The sequence below is a fragment of the Rhinolophus sinicus genome, linkage group LG14, assembly GCF_036562045.2.
Source record: "Rhinolophus sinicus isolate RSC01 linkage group LG14, ASM3656204v1, whole genome shotgun sequence".
Taxonomy (NCBI): domain Eukaryota; kingdom Metazoa; phylum Chordata; class Mammalia; order Chiroptera; family Rhinolophidae; genus Rhinolophus; species Rhinolophus sinicus.
Window position 1 is genome coordinate 53,994,135 of NC_133763.1, and position 16,050 is coordinate 54,010,184.

Genomic DNA, 16,050 nt, shown 5'->3' on the forward strand with positions numbered 1-16,050 from the left:
TCTGTGCCTATCCTGCTCCGTCAAAGCAGAGGCTTACAGTAGGTTATCCGTGGTCTGTGTGCGCTTGCTCGAAAACTCTTACTCTGGGTCACAGGAAGAGGGCAGTTGCTGCCAGTTGTGGGAACTGTGCCCTTCCCTACTTGGCGGGGCCCCAAACCACGTGATGGGTGACAGGGGTTGCTTCTCACGTCACAAGAACACAGGGTAAACAGCTGCCTCATTTTACTGGTGTGAGGTCCTCAGAAACCCTCTAATTAGACCATCTCACAATTGGTCAGAAGGACACAGGGAAGGGGGGTGATTTACCTGAGGCCCGACCCAGTGACTGGTGGATGGGGGGACACCCAGCACTGTGGCCTCTGTCTGTGGTCCATGCTGCTCCCACCACCCTGAGCCATTCTCGAGGGACCAAGGCTCGAGGACTTCCCAAACGGCTGCATTACTGCCAGTTTCGTGGACATTCTTACACCGTCTCCCATCGACTTTCTTTACGCAGTCGTGAGGCCTGGCATGTGAAGGGGGTGGAATCCGGGCGCCTGGCTCCTCCTGGTACCAGGGCTGGGTGTGTGGGTGAGCAGGGGCCAGCTGAAAGTTTGGACAACGTGGGAGGGACAGACAGCTGGTTTCCAGGGTGGGACCTGGAACACGATGGCAGCTGGGCGACTCCCTGTATTGCCTTTTAGGGAGGAGCCCCTCAGTTTGGTACCCAACCTCCAGGAAGGATGTGGGGCCAGGGCTTACTGGTCTCTGCCAGCAGGCAGTTGGGAGGTCAGGGTTCCAACCTCCCTGGGGCGGTTCCCTTGGGTGGAGGAGGCCGCCTGCCACTCCTCCCCCATCAGATTGCCTCCGGAAGTTAAGAGGGCTCAGTCTTAGAGCGAACCATTCCAGCGAAGTCTGTCTGTAGATGTCAGAGGCTCTTACAGTCGCCAAGCCCATTACTTACGGGGCTCAAATTCCATCCTGACTCTGAGGAAGTCTCTCCACAGATGAAGGATCTGGTTTTGGCCCCTTTTCAAGGTGCCTGTGACACGAAGTGCCGCACAATGTCATCCACCAGGTCTGGGGCCCTCCCACCCCATCCCCCCAGCATTCTTCATCCTAACCACTGGCCAGGACACAGTACTGAGTTCCACAAGGAAAGGTAAAGACCGCCGGCTTTCGGGAAGGGCACACCTCCGAGTTCAGACTGAGGAAGCCACCTTGTCACCTCCCAGTGGTGAAGCTTATCCTGTCCTCTAAGGCCGCCGGCCTCCTCCTACAGGTTAACTCCTCATGCTGTTTCAAGGGGAGACCACACAGATGGGACAGTGTGGTCCCTGCTCCAAAGACTAACATTTCGCCTTCATCGTCCTGGAGAGCGAGACGACACACATCAAACCAGCCCGTTTCCTTCCCTATGCGGGGCTCAACCCCACACTGACCCACTTTCTCCCCGATTCTAGCACATCCCAGGTCTCCACCAGGAGCACACGGAGCCGGCAAACGCACTCTCGCCCTCACCTGGGCCATCCTGGGGTGTCCAAGCCGCAGCCCCTGAAGGAGGGAGGTGAGCTGGTGGAGGGCTACTCCCCCTGGAGCTTCCCGTTGTCTCCACGTCCTTTTCATCCTTCCTGGGGCCGAGACTCCACTGCTGGGTGAAGGAAAGGTTAAACCAGTTGGGCAGCACCCCCATGCCCAACGGACTCTGAAACTGGGAAGCTTGGTGGCGGGAACAAAGCGGGTGTTTGTTGGGCTTTTCCCCTGCCTGGGAGGCTGATCTCAACCACGGCATTCCTGGGCTGGACAGACTCGGCTCAGAGCAGCCTCCCCACCGCTGCCAGCCGCTGCAAAAGCCACTGCCTCTCCACACGCCGTGCTTAGGGGACAGGTGGGGACATCCAGGCACTCCAGCCCAGCCTGAGCTCAGTGCAGAGGCATTAAAAATAAAGTCAAGCTCAAGAAGAGCTGGTTCTTAAACAGAGGAAGGGCTAGAGTCAGGTGTAAGATAGCGTGTCATGAACACTCGGCAAATAAATCAGACCAGACTGTCCGCCTGGGACCAGAACAGCTGCTTATCTGCAGACCATCTTTCCCCATGTGTCTCCTCCAGCTGTGGAGAGGAGCTAATCGGCAAGGAAGGTTTAGGGGAACATGTGATTGGTGAGGACAGAGCTGGAAATTAGGGATGGAAACACAGGTGCTCGGTGGGGGCAGGTCTGGGTGGGAACAGGACCCAGCAGCCCACAGCCACGAGGCAGGGACTCAGCACTCGGGCCTCAGCTCCAAGTGGTGCCCCACAGCCGATGAGGAAATGGACAAGTCAGAGTGGCATTTGTTTTTATTAGAAAACCCCATTTGGTAAGCACGTCCCTCACCCAGAACAGAGACTGGGTCCCCTCCAAGAGTCCCACAGCTTTCGTTTTACCTCCCCCCTCTCCTGAGGGGAGGGCAGGCGATGGGGCTGGTGTCAGGCAGTCCCCAGCACCCCCTCCTGCGCCCCTGGGAGCGTCACACTGCCGGCAGCACCCCCACAGCACCTCAGGGGCACGCCTGAAGGCCCTGCTGGCTCAAGGCTGTTGCCAACGGCAGTCCTGCTTGTATGGCTTCAGGAGGGGACCGAGCGGCTCTGGACTCCTGGGCCTGGCCCTTCACTCTGGTTGACAGCAGGGTGGGATCCAGGAGGCGGCCAGGCTGAGGGAGAGAGCTGCATCTGAGGTACCCTCTGGAGTCTAGAAAGCACCTGGATTTCTCGGGAAGGGAGGGCTGTGGGCGTTGCACTCAGTTCTTCTTGGCTTTGGGGGTGTCGTATTTCCGCTTGCTGGAGTACCACAGCAGCAGGGGGACTCCGATGGAGGGCAGGGTCATGACCCCGAAGGCTGCCCAGTCCAGCTGCGGAAGACAAAAGGCCTGTTTAGGGTCGGGGGCATGGCGCAGGGGGGCCAGGAGGCAGGCGCCAGACCAGAAAGGGAGCAGCCTGGCCCCAGATTCATGCAGAACCTCGGCGGGAGGCTCCGCTCCGACCACCCGATAGAGAATGGCTCTCTGAAGACCAACCCACCTCTGAAGCCGCGACGCCAAGGCCTCACCTGACCCAACCGGGACCAGAAGAGCAGCTTTTCCCTCCCAGGCGAGCTCTGAGGAGGGAGATGGCCAGGAGCTGCCCTGACAGTCAAGCCTGTGCTCTAACCCCACTTCTGCCTCTGCCCCGCCCCCATTCCTCCGCCTCACCGTCATGCTCTGGCCACATTAGACTACCTGCCATTCCTGGACTGTGCCGGGCTTTTTGTCGCTCGGAGCTGCTGCTCTGACTGGTTAAACATCACCTCCTCTAGAAAGGCCCCACACTGAGACCAGGCCAGATGTCCTGCCCCAGGACACCTCCCACGCCTTGTATATGATCTGTCACGCTCTTCCCCCTGACTTGTTCTGAGCCCCAAAGGTATTTAATGGAAGGGACTGTGTCTCGGTCACCACTTCCCGAAGCAAAGCACGGCACTGAGCACACAATTCGGACCTTCATAATATTCACTCAATGACTGAAGAAATGAATTTCCTCGTTCAGTGTGTTAGGCCAATCCTCAAAAAAGTCTTTCCTAGACCATGGCCAAGTTCCTTCCTCACCTTCCCAATGCTCTATGACTCTGAATCTAAGCAGATAGTCTTTTAAATCTCAAAATAGACCCAGGAATCCAAGGTGAGGCTCTACCCGAGGCTGAGAGAGAAATAGGGCAGTGTTTTGGTTCTGACAATTGTGATCTCATCACCAAAGCTCTCTAATCACGGTTAAATCAGGGTATCTGATGGCTGTATCACACACCAAAAAACAGATATGGCAAGAACCAACCAAGGACACAAATCTTCTAAGGAGGCTAAGAAGTCCCAGAAGCAGAAGGGTGTTCTAATCCCAGGGGGATGATAAGAGAACACTGTTCGGCTTACAAAGTGGGGCGAGAATCTTCGGTCAAACTCTCGCTGAGCCAGGATTCCTCCCTGCCCGGGGGCGCTGGTGAAGCCGATCTAGAAAGAAGAAAAAAAGGGCGTCAGGGCAAGTCCCACATTTTCTCATCTGAGAAGGGGCAGTCCCAGCCAGCCTACTTCAAACATTTGATTCTTAGAGCTTCAAAAGGAGGAAAAGCTTCTGAACGAGACGGAGCGGATGTTTCCTAGTGTGCTGTAAGGAGGAGAAAGTTTGGAGCCAGGAGACCTGATAAACACATCACGAGCATTTACTAAACAAGGCAGGCCAGGTATGCAGCCGGAATCCAAACCAAATCCTTCCCTGCCAGCCTCAGACTCTGGAAAGACTTGTTCACCACCTCTGCAGGGCCAAGTGTGGAATGGAATGGCTTGCATTTGGCAGTCATTGCATATCCGTCAAGTGGAAATACTCTTCTCGGATGAAATGAGAAGGATTCTGAAACGTAGAAAGCCCGATCGAAACGCACATTACTAGTGCACGGCTGAGTCTGGCCCACATTCCTTTGTCGTGGAGAAGCCAAGACTCGGAGGCCACAGCAAACAACTTTGCTCTAAAGTGGCAGCTGAGCCTTTGATTTCGTGTCTTTTAACCCATCAAATACCAGGTAGAAACAAAGAGCCCTAAAGTTGGTTCTGAAAGCAGAAATGATTCAAGTGTGAAAATGTCACTAGGCTGACAAAAATACAGTTCCACAAGGCTTATAAAAAAAGAACATTCAGAAAGTGCACTGAATGTGAGTGAATCTTCCATTTCTCTTAGTGGTTTAGTGGTTGACTGCTAAGTCCCTTCCCTGCTGGCACTCCCCAAGGAGCCTACAGCCCATTTGTATGGGGTCAGAGGGCGTTATACACTCATGACCTAAGCTTTTTGAGGGCTGGCACAGTGTCTCAAGCTTCTGGGTATTCCCTAGAGTCTAGCACATTGCAGGGGCTCAAGAAACGTCTGTTGACTTTACATCAATCAAAAAACTGCTTATTAGTGTGTTTCTATTATATACGGGGAATGGAGAGAAATCTAAGACACGGTCCCTGGCCTCGAGGAGTTTATAATTAAATTGGGAGGTGGGGGTGGGAGAGAGCTACACACAAGAAAGAAAACTACTGAGGACAGGAAATAATTAACGGTTCAAGTGGCATAGACTCTAAGCTGCAGAAGTTCAGACGCCCTCCATGGATGGTGATTGAGAGAACGAGGAGGAAAGAGCGGTATGAACTGTAAAAGGAGCCAGAGGAGCCAGAAACACGGAGTTGCAGCTCACAGCTGGGTCTCGAGAAGGCCTCGGATAATGACGTGAAGGAGGGAGTACTTCAAACAGAGAACAAGGGGGAAAGAACAGCACTGGGGGCGGAGAGCAGGAAGGGGTTTGGCCTTGTTAGGACGGAGGGTCTTTTCAAGTGGCAGAGAACAGCTGGACATTGGAGGGTCCGCAATGACAGGCAGAAAAGCTCGGCCTTGATGCAATAAGCAAGAGCATTCTAAGCAAGGGAAAGATGCAGAAACAGAGAAGACGGGGAATAACGTGAAAGCAACACAGAAGACGAATTGGAAGGGCAAGAACAGCAGTACACTGGGCAGTAAAAGACACATTCGATGAAAAGCAAAGCAGAAGGAACGGAGAGGAAGGGGTTCCCGCAGTACTCCCCTCCCGTCCATTTCAACTGCTTCATTCTAGGGCCCAACCACACTTCCTTCCTAAGGACAATGGCCCCAGTTTCTGGTCCTTCTTATCTTCCGCAGAGTTTAGTGGCTGCTTTGATAATTTTCTGCAAGAGGTTTCAAAGGAGAGCAGACCTGAGCGCTGTCAACTCACCACAACGGGCCCGTCCTCCTGGGCCAGGTAAGTAATGGTTGCTGAGGTGAAGTTGAAATAGCCAGCCTTGAGGGGACGCAGGACCACAGTGTGAGACACGTTGCTAGCACTGGCCCGAGACTTAAGGAAGGGAAACAGATGGAGCTCAAGTTGCAACAGCCTTTCAACCTGTGGACCAGATGCACCATTCACAAAAAGAGCTGCTGACCCATGTGGTGGTATCACACTTGGGTTACTCTGCAAGAATTATAAACGAAGACTTTTTTTAAGCCTAAAGTGCGGGGTACAATATGACGTCTTTCTAGCCAAGTTTTAAGGCTCTACGATGTACTCAGTATCGAGATTTTTGAAGTAAACTTTCAAAGCAATATTGTGTTATGGATGAAAAATTAATCATTTAAACTCACAGAAAATCTAAATATGTGCCGGCCCAGTGGCGCAGGCGGTTGGAGCACGGTGCTCCTAACACCCAAGGCTACTGGTTCGATTCCCACATAGGCCAGTAGGCTGCGCCCTCTGCAGCTGGGACTGTGAACAACAGCTCTCCCTGGACCTGGGCTGCCCTGAGCAGCTGGAGGTTGGCGTGAGCTGCAGCGGCCTGCTATGTGCTGCCATGAATGGCCGGTGGGCAGCAGCCAGCGTGAGCGGCTGTGAGCTGCTGTGAGCGGTTGACCGACGACTGGTGACTGACTGCCTCAGCAGGGGGGAGCGTAAGGCTCATAATACCAGCATGGGCCAGGGAGCTGTGTCCTACACAACTAGACTGAGAAACAACGGCTTGAAACGGAGTGTGTGGGGGGGGAGGCAGGAGAAGGGGGGAGGGGAAAAATCTAAATATACTTCCATTCACAGGGGGGTGGGGGGGAATCCTAATTCAAAACACTCAGGAAATAACTAACAGATCACAACGAGAGACTCACTGACCTAAGTAAAGAGATTTTAGAAGGTCACCCCTTAGCATCCAACTGAATTTCCTTTGAAAGCACCTTATATACCCTTGCCCAGCCAAACATCTTTCTAAGTGCCTACACCTTCCCAAGAGAGTATGCTTTGGGACCTTAGAACCTGAACTCCAGTAACCTCCTTCCTCAGGACTACCTAGATGGCGATCATACAACTGTCACCAGGCTCTCGTGCCCCGTCTTATCCACAGAGGTGACAGAAGAACAGCCACGCCCACCTGAACTATTTGAAGGGAGCCTGCGGCTTTGCTGGCCATGTCCCCTCCCCCGCTGCCAGCCTTCGTCACCCAGTGTGAAGAGGATACGGGGCAATCCGGTCCCATTTGACGTTGAGCATTCCAGACACGATGCCGAAGTCCTCTGGGGGGAAGGAGTCGTCGGATAATTCCACGTCTAACGCAGCACTAGAAGACGGAGGCAACAGGAAAGATCAGAAAGCTGTGGACGTGAAATTGAAGCCACCAGCAATCAAGTCTGCCTGCACGCCCTAAAAATTCAGAAGTACAAAAGACAGATTGAGACACACAGTAGCTTGGGTTGGTTGCACTGAAGAATCCAGGTCAAGAGCTGGATTCTATGTCCCCAAGACACCAAAATACTCAGGTATGTAGGAAAGAATGGGCTCAAACTCATTCCTGCCCCCGTTTCTGTGTGTGTGTGTGTGTGTGTGTGTGTGTGTGTGTAAGGAGAGAAGGACCCAAATGCATATGACAGAGAAAATTAAAGGGAACGAAATAAAGAAAAGGCAACCAAAATGCGTACAGGCTAATGAGACAAAGGAAGCAGACGCGCTGACCCAGGATGTGACAAAGGACCACACATTTTCTGCCTTCTCCTTTTCCTGTCCCTGTTTCAGCATGATTCTTGCAGCTCAGGTGAGAATGTCCTCCTCTTCCAAAATCAGGTCCAGCAGTATATTCATTCGCTCATGACATCTGTCAGTGGACGTCTCCCAAAGATAAACCCCTATTGGTCCCTGATCCCACCGGGGACATCTAAGAACCCTGAAAAGGGCCCCACCTGTAGCCCAGAGGCTCCTTACCTGGAGCCAACATTGTAGATGTTGTACTGCAAGGTCAGGTCTCTGCCCTCCACCGCGTATCTGTTCAGCAGTGACTTGGAGGCCAAAAGCCTGGCTCCTTCCTCTGCTTGAGTGACAGCAAATAGTGCCAAGGCCACAAATGCCAGCAGCCTCATCTGTGCAGAAAAAACGCCAAGTGAGCAGTCGATCCAAGCGTGTAAAATCACCAAAACCTCCTGACACTCCTCCAGGACAACGTCTATCAAAGCAGCAGCCCCTTCCACAGAGCAGTGCAGAGGCCACAGCGCCAGCATATCCGCCACCCTCTTTCTGCCAGGAGCCCGGGGTGCTCCCTAACTGGTGGGGTCTCCTGAGATGGATGACACCACGTGGCCAGAGCAGGGCTTTCTTCTGGTGGCCGATCTCGGACCTGCAGCCGCCTCCAGCTGTCCTTTACACAGGAGGCCCCTCGGCTGCTGCCGTCCCGCTGCCCTCTCGTCTTCTGCCCAGCTCCACTGGGACCCCCACCGCGCGCTCGCGGGGTCCTCCCTCCCACATCCCTTTCTGGGTCCCTCCGGGGGCTCAATCCGCTCTGCCCCTCCCCCCTCCCGCCAAGATGACACGTCCTCCCGCGGCGCCCTCTGCCCTGCCCGCCCGCCCCGAGCTGACCCTCAGCCGCTAACTGACGTGCGGACACGAGACTCTTCTCCCTCCGGCGAACACTCCTAAAACCTCGGGACTCACCGTGTTCAGCCCCAAAAGCCTTTCCGGAGCCACCAAGACCGGAAGCAAGCGTCAGCACCCGAAAGACCGGAAATAGGCTCTGGCCGGAAACTGGTACTCCGTCAGATGCCTTCTGGGAGTTGTAGTTCTGGGGCAAGCCCCACCTTTCCCTTTGTAGGGCCCGCCCGCCTCGGGAACGCGAGGCGCCTGGGACAGGCTTGGGTGTGCGTGCTCCTCGCTCTTGTTACTCGGCCCTCTTCAGTGGCCTTCGAAGCTGGCTCGCCCTTACGGTGTGTGACCAGCCCCTGAGGAGGTGCTCTGTGGCACTGCCACACCTAGAGGTTTGGATCTAGAATGTCGAATGTACTGTCGAACTAGGAATTAGAGAAAAGCTCTTTCTCTCAGGGCTGCCAGCCTTCTTCCTATTTCCAGGTGAGACACGTCGTCATCCCCTACACCCAGTAAGTCACCAAGCCGTGAGCTTTATTCAGAAGCCCTTTGAGGTGCCAAAAACGTAAATCTTTTCTTACTCGTTACTGTATGGTGTTTTTACTACAGTAGTTTTCTTATCTGATGTCTTTCTTTTTTTAAAAAAAGAAAAAAAGATTTTATTGGGGAAGGGGAACAGGACTTTATTGGGGAACAGTGTGTACTTAAAATCCCCTCTCTTCCGTTCTCTCCGCTTTCTTCCTCCCCAGTTTGGACAGGCTCTATCTAGCTGAGACACTTGGGTGAAGGGATAGATGGGATGGAAAACCAGTTCTAACTTCTCCACTATTCCTTCAACAAACACGTACTGATCACTGTCCCATGTGCCAGACACTATCCTAGGCCCTAGGGCCATAGCAGTGGCCGAAACAGACAAACCTCCCTTTCATTCGAAGGCAGTACCGCCCACCAGAACTTTCGGTGATGATGGAAACGTCCTGTAATACCTCCGCTGTCCAGTGCAGTAGCCACCAGCCACATGTAGCTGTTGAGCACGTGAATTGTGACTGGTGAGACTGGGGAACGGACTTTCTTAGTTCTATTTCATTTTAACTAATTTCAGCTTAAGCTGGAAGAGCCATAGGTGGCTATTGTATTGGACAGTACAGTTCTTGTATATTCTGACACATCTCTGGACTTGGGCTTTGAAATCCCAAAGCCCAGGGTTTCATAGCCAGAAAGACTTTTCTCTGCTTTTCTTCTGGAACAACACTTCTCTCCGTCACTGGGAGATGGATGAAGTGTTGTTCCAGAAGAAAAGCAGAGAAAAGGCACAGCTCCCAGCCAGTCCCCAGGAAATGCCGGCATCTTGGCTGACTCCACTGAATGCCTGAACCCAGGGAAGATACCTTCCTGGTGGCAGGTGCAGCTGGGGGTAGAAAGCACAGGGGATTCACCTTCTCCCTATCAAGTTTCCTGACTCATTAATGGGGAAGGAAGCTGAAATCCCCGTTGGAGGCCTCAAAGACATCCCACAGTAGGAGAGTGCGGTATGAAGGCCCTGGGTCCCCCTCAGCCCCTTCACCCTTTTGTTCCTCCCGACCCTCATCTCTAGTGACGAGGAGCTACGTTAGCAAACCAGCACAGCATCTTTGTGCTGGAGAGGCTGTCTCTATGAGCAAGAGAGCGCCTTGCTGGTTGGTTGGTTTGTAGGTGCCACTCTGAAGAAGACAAATCAGAAACAGTGATCACCCCGCCTCACCACAAGGGGCAGCAGCAGGAACAAGAGCCCAGTGGTGGGAAAGGGAAGGGTCCTTTGTGAGAAGGGACTTCAAGTGTCTACTCCAGGCTGACTCCAGAAGGCAACCTTTCGGAGGAAGTGAGCACGTGTACGTCTCCCTTCCCAGTCAAGGAGTCTGTGCATTAATAGCCAGCTCCTCATGGGTCTGTTTTCTTCCAGATACCCAGCTGTGCCCACCTGCTCATTCTTCCAGACACAAGGGGACACCTGGCAGTGTCGTCGTGCCCCTGCCATGTGTTCCCACACGGCCACCACACCCACCACACTGTAGTGAGATGACTTGTTGCCACCTCTGTCCCTTCACTGGATTGCGAGCATCTAGAGGGCGGGGACACACCCAAAGTTTGTGTCAGTTTGAGTGGCTACCCTAGAAATAAATACTCACAGGACAGAACTAAGCTGGGGCAGGAGGAGAAAATCATTGCTGCCGACCACGTAGTAGTCAGGTTTGGCTGGAAACAGGACAGGCTGGAAAAGAAGGCCGGGCTACAGAGCCCAGAACACTGCCGAGCACAGTAGGTGCTCAATCACTGCCCCCACACACATGACTGTTTTATTTTGGAAAACTTCAAACCTATAGAAACTTTAAAGAACGGTTCAATTAATAGCTGTCTACCTTTTACCTCGATTTGGCAGTTGCTCACATCTTGCCCATTTGCTTTCTCTCTATGTATAAATTACTGCATGTATGGATGTTATATACAGAGGGTGCCCAAAAAATGTATACACATTTTAAGAAAGGAAAAACTGTATTAAAATTGTAATATTCAATATGTACTGATCACAAAAGACGAATACAAGTCACCTTTGACTTCTGCAATTACAAGAGGTGCTCAAAGTGGTTGCCATCCGCATAATTTTAATACAGTGTTTTCCTTTAAAATGTGTATACATTTTTTGGCATCCTCTGTACATTATACCCATGTACAAACACTACACATTCACACATATATTTTGAACCATTTGATTGTAAGCTGCACATCACGACACTTCACCCCTGTGAGCTTCAGCACGTATGTCCCAGGTACGAGGACGTTCTCAGAACCGTAGTGACAATGCCACGCCCAGGAAGTATGACATTGCTCTGATGCTATTATCTAACATACGGCCCATATTCAACGTCCCCCCCCCCCCAAATGCCCTTGCTGACTCAAAAACAAACCTAGGACGCTGTCAGGATCATGCATTGTAGCTCGCATTAGATCGATACATGTGTGCAGGCCAGACCAAAGAAGCTTCGCCGGGGAGGCGTGGAGGGAAAAGAGCGATGCATGGAAGATGGACTCTTGGCTGCTGCCTCCCCACACGGAGCGGATGGGAGGCTCAGGCAGAGAGCTCCGGTTCGTGAAACGGACAGGGAAGGGTCCCCTCTAAGCCCGGGATCCCTTGAAGTCTCAGACAGACCCAGCCACCGGAACTGGATGCTGGACTATTTTGTGCTTCCTGCTGAATCTCTCTCCCGCACATGCGCATTCCCAGGTGGATGCTGAAATCTCCATCTGCTATGTCCTGAGGCCCTTTAGGGTTTTGGTCCCATTTTCAAAATTTGACCAATCTCTGTTCTTAAGCCCCATCTTCTTCCTATTTGCCCTGATGGCGGTTGAGGGGAGGGGGTTGAGCATATCCAGCCTCCTCTTTCTGAAAAATGAAACAGGTGTGCGTGTGCGCGCATGCGCGCGCGCTCTCCCATCCTTCACAGGAGCCTTTCTTGAACCCATGATCCTGGGACCCCACCCTCCCTATCGCTATGACAACCACTTCTGTGAGGACATGGGGGTTAGAGTGTGTGGTGAGGGAGGGCAGGGACACGCCAGAGTCTCATCGCACTGGTGATCCCAGAACCTTAGGATAATGATAAGGAAGGAGAATGTGTCTTCATCTTCCACTCTCAGGGTAAGAGGGCAGGATGGGACGCCGGCAGGAGCAGGGGCAGGGTGGTTCCGCTCCTGTGACCTGCGCTGCTCTTCACTGACCTCTCCCTCTGCTCCCCCTTAGGACACCAAAGAAGCCTGGGGAGGCTCAGGGACAAAAAGTGCCTCCTCTAGCAACTTGGATGTATCCTTGACGTCCATCCATAGCGTCGCTGATGACCCGGGCTACCAAGCGAGCCTGGAACTGACCAGTGTGAGTAGCCTGCTCCACACCCCTTCCTCCGCGTGCCCTACACCCATGTGGGCATTTTAGCTCACTGAGCTCCCCTAAGGTGTCCTGTGGCAATCTTCCGTATCTTCTCTACATCCTTCCAATTCACTGCTTTACTAAACATGGCTCAAATTTACTGCTTCCAGAAAAAAAGAATACCAGCAGTAATAGCAATCCCAACTTACCTTTATCGAGTACTCACTACATGCCACTTTACAAGAATTTCTCTCTCATTTGAACCTCATTACAACCCTATAAAGTAGATACTGTCATTCTCCCCATTTTTCAGATGAAGAAACTGAGGCACAGGCAAGTTAAGTAACTCTCCCAAGAGCATTTAAGAACGAAGCAAACACGCTAGTCTGAGCTGTTTGTCTGATTCAAGATCTCACGCACAGAGATAGCTACCCCAGTTATTACCACATTTTTATTAGTCCCCCGTGGTATTCTTTCAACATTTATATGCTGTTAAGCACACTTGATGTATAAACTCTTTGTTTGTTTATTTGGAGGAGGGTTGAAATGCTAGCCACGTTTTTTGTTATTGAGCTATAATTGACACACAATAAACCTCACATATTTAAAGTGTACTATTCGCTGTTTCGACATATGTGTGTATATATTTGTGAAGCCATTGCCACAATCAAGATAATAAACATATCTATCTCCCCCAAATATGAACAACAAGGATTTCTAGAACTGGTAAGTTAGAGGGTTATTATCTGCCGTCTAAAGTGAGTATTGAATCAAAGTATCTGCATCAGAACCCTTTCAAAATAATGAGCTCTCTTCTACGGCATTCAGAATATGCCTCTGTCCTTTGCAGACACCGCTTTGTAACTTCTCTTTAGTAATTTTAAATGAATATCTACTTCAAGCGGCACAGTCTTCGGTTATCTGTGCTTCCCACCCGTATGCACACGCGGGTGGGTGCTCGCCTTAAGTTCTCCTTCCCATCTGCCCCCCTCCGCCTCACTCCCCCACCCCACCGCTAGAAGTCCGGTGTGTCATGGGACGGGTCAATGGAGAGTAACTTCATTCCTCGCTCTTGCATTCCCCAAGGAAGAAGATGCCGGCCTTGCTCAGTCCAAGAGGCAGAAGCGGAACAAGGTTGTCGTTTTCCAGATGGGGAGAAGAAAAAAGAGGAAGGAGGAACACCAGGATGACACAGATGATGAGGACGAGAACTCCAAGGGGGCCCCGACCTCTTTGCAATCGCCTAGGATGAGCCAGAAGCCACACCTATACTCAAGGACGCGCCCACGGAGGCCCAGGGAGCACATGAGCGTCTTGGAAAGTAGCTTGAGCGAACCCACCTCCAAGACCCAGCCATGCCCCTGGAGTTTGGCCTGGTTCTGCCAATACCTGTGTAGCTGCTGCCACAGGAGGCATAAGTCGGTGGAGGGAAACGAGGCATTGGACTCCATAGGAAGGAGGGCTCTGGATGAGCGTGGCATGGTCCCAGGCTCCGTTTGTGAGCAAAGGTCGCAATGGGCCCCTGGGGAGACTCCAAGGGCAGGTCTGGGCAGAAGCCAGAACAGAGCGCGTCATCGTTCAGCGTGTACATAAAGCACATTTCGTTTTTGTGGATGGCATGTACGCGCCTGATGCTTCCAGGTTGTTTTCTTTCCTGCCTTTTGTTTTTGTAGATGTATCCACTTTCTTCCTACCCTTCTCCCTCTTTCTCTCTCTGAGCATCTTCTCATCTTGTCTAGCTCGGTATGAATTTCCATCTCTAAGACGCGGGGTTAGCCTGTGGGTGGCTGAGACCTTGAGAGGGAGGTTTGAGGCGGCTTTTTCAACCCTTGAGGCCTGGAACTCTGAGAAGCCCCCTGAAGAGAAAGAGTCTTGAAGTCACTAAGGGAAGAGGCTTCAGGCTTAATTTTTCAGGTTTTCAACTCCAGAGTTGTGTCATTTTCTTCCTAATGACTCTCAGCTCTAAAATAAAGCCTTTGAGCTTCTAATTGTATCAAACAGTAAGACAGGAACAAAGACTGTTTGCCCAAAGTGAATGCAGAAGCCATTTTTAAGGTTGTGATTGCCCCTAGCAACAAGAAGAGGGGCCTTTCTCCTCCTCCCCCCTCCCCCCTCCCCCACGCTAATAATTCCGAAGGAATGTCAGAGATCAGGGACTGTGGCCGTCTGAGGTCATGTTCCCAAGAAGCTGAGCCTGAGAGGGAGGGCCCTGTGCAGGTGAATTATTGAGAGAAGGCCCTGAGGAGGGAAGACAGTGAGGGAGCTGGGGAGGGTAGGGGACAAACTAAGCAAGAATGTGGTCTCTGAGTCCACCTTGGCCTGACCCCAGGGAACTCTGCAGCATGAGTTACACCTCTAAACTGGTCACACTTTTGAGGCAAACGTTTGGCCTTTTGTAAGCCCCTGTCCATCACTCACTGTGGGCTGCCCAAGGTTGGGTGGCGAAAAGTCTCCAGCAAGGCGGCCACCCTGTTGACTGAGGGTGGTTTTTGGGTGAAGAGGCTATCTGTGAGCGGTTAGCAATCACCCCAACAGCAGGGGGGAAGGGACGTATGGCCCAGTAAAGAGAATCTGGGCAGAGCACCGTGTGGGCAACTGTTATAAGTCATTGGGATGTATTGCATTTTGTAGTCTGTGGTTAATTTTTATAAATGTCCCATGTGTGCTTAAAAAGTGTATTATAATAAAGTGATAAAAATAAACCTACAAATGGGGGACAAAGGATGGCTCTTCCTTACAGAACTGCAACCAACAAATATGGAAGGAATGAAGTAAATAGAAAAGCACTATTAAAACACCAGTCACAATTATCGCAGCTAGACCCAACAATGGATGCTGAAAGTAGGGAGTGAACATTTGAGGAGAAACAGGATATTTGCATAGTCTCAAAGTATCTCCTTCAAGGTATTTGTTAAGTACAGAGGTAAAGGTAATAACCTTACAGAGGGGAAACCAGACACCACACCCTTTTAACCGAGTGGTCGAGGTGAGCATTACCTGTGTACCCTGATATCACATGCCGAAAAGGCACACCACTTCTGGGACATGCTTGTCAAAATGCAAAATCCATCTGAGCATGAGAAAACATCAGCCAAACCCACATTCGGGGATTTCATACTCATATCTCCACCTCCAATACATTACTACATATGTCATTCTAGCCTCACCCCCTTGCTTACCTGTGAACTCCAACAGTGAGACACCTGGCTCCCACCACCGACTCAATTGTTCAGTTCTAGTGTCCACGTAGAGTAACAGCTGTTAACAGTACATCCATGGGGCATGTACCTACTAGGCCATGTGCAGTTTCTCTTGCCTTTAGTCTTGCAAATTCCGCTCATTTCCGTTACTGAGGCCAGCACCCCCTCTTTCTCCCTTTGGTGACATTGTTTCATACCCTTGTGATACAGATTCTTTGGCTACCTTCTTCATTCCATCCTGGGATCTCCTCCCAAACGACATATTTTTTCAGTTTGCATATATTAAGAGTTATCCTCTGAGTTGTATGCTCCTTTGAACATAACTGTCTTTATTCTCTACTTGCTTTAAAACATTTTCCCTTTGCTTTTGGCGGAGTGCAAGTTCATTTTGACTCATTAGGCTTCCTGAATCTGTCAATTGATGGTTTTCATCAAGCCTAGATAATCCTGCCATTATTTCTTCCGATTGCTTCTTCCCTTCTCTCCTCTCCTGGGATGCCAATTAAACGTGAGCCCAACTTGGTCTTTT

General features: G+C 51.5%; 1 protein-coding gene and 1 non-coding gene across 5 annotated transcripts; one reads left to right on the top strand and one right to left on the bottom strand.

The window, feature by feature from the left end:
• Positions 1-2,299: 2,299 nt before the first annotated feature.
• SSR2 (signal sequence receptor subunit 2) lies at positions 2,300-8,574 on the bottom strand. Of its 2 annotated transcripts, none has more exons than XM_019711127.2 (6): positions 8,496-8,574; positions 7,773-7,927; positions 7,036-7,134; positions 5,769-5,877; positions 3,919-3,996; positions 2,300-2,868 (listed from the first exon to the last, which is right to left on the bottom strand). In XM_019711127.2, exons 2-6 carry the CDS (start codon positions 7,925-7,927, stop codon positions 2,758-2,760), a joined length of 552 nt encoding a protein of 183 aa, XP_019566686.1. In that variant the 5' UTR covers positions 8,496-8,574; the 3' UTR covers positions 2,300-2,757. The 2 variants fall into 2 exon arrangements, with proteins under 2 accessions (XP_019566686.1, XP_019566687.1); XM_019711128.2 differs by having other exon boundaries at positions 8,421-8,543.
• Positions 8,575-8,658: 84 nt separating this feature from the next.
• Positions 8,659-15,031, top strand: LOC109434300 (uncharacterized). Of its 3 annotated transcripts, XR_012491801.1 has the most exons (4): positions 8,659-8,906; positions 10,363-11,543; positions 12,199-12,327; positions 13,408-15,031. It is a non-coding gene; the product is annotated as an uncharacterized LOC109434300 (transcript). The 3 variants fall into 3 exon arrangements; XR_002135792.2 differs by lacking the exon at positions 10,363-11,543 and having other exon boundaries at positions 8,675-8,906; XR_012491802.1 differs by lacking the exon at positions 10,363-11,543 and having other exon boundaries at positions 8,690-8,935.
• Positions 15,032-16,050: the final 1,019 nt, after the last annotated feature.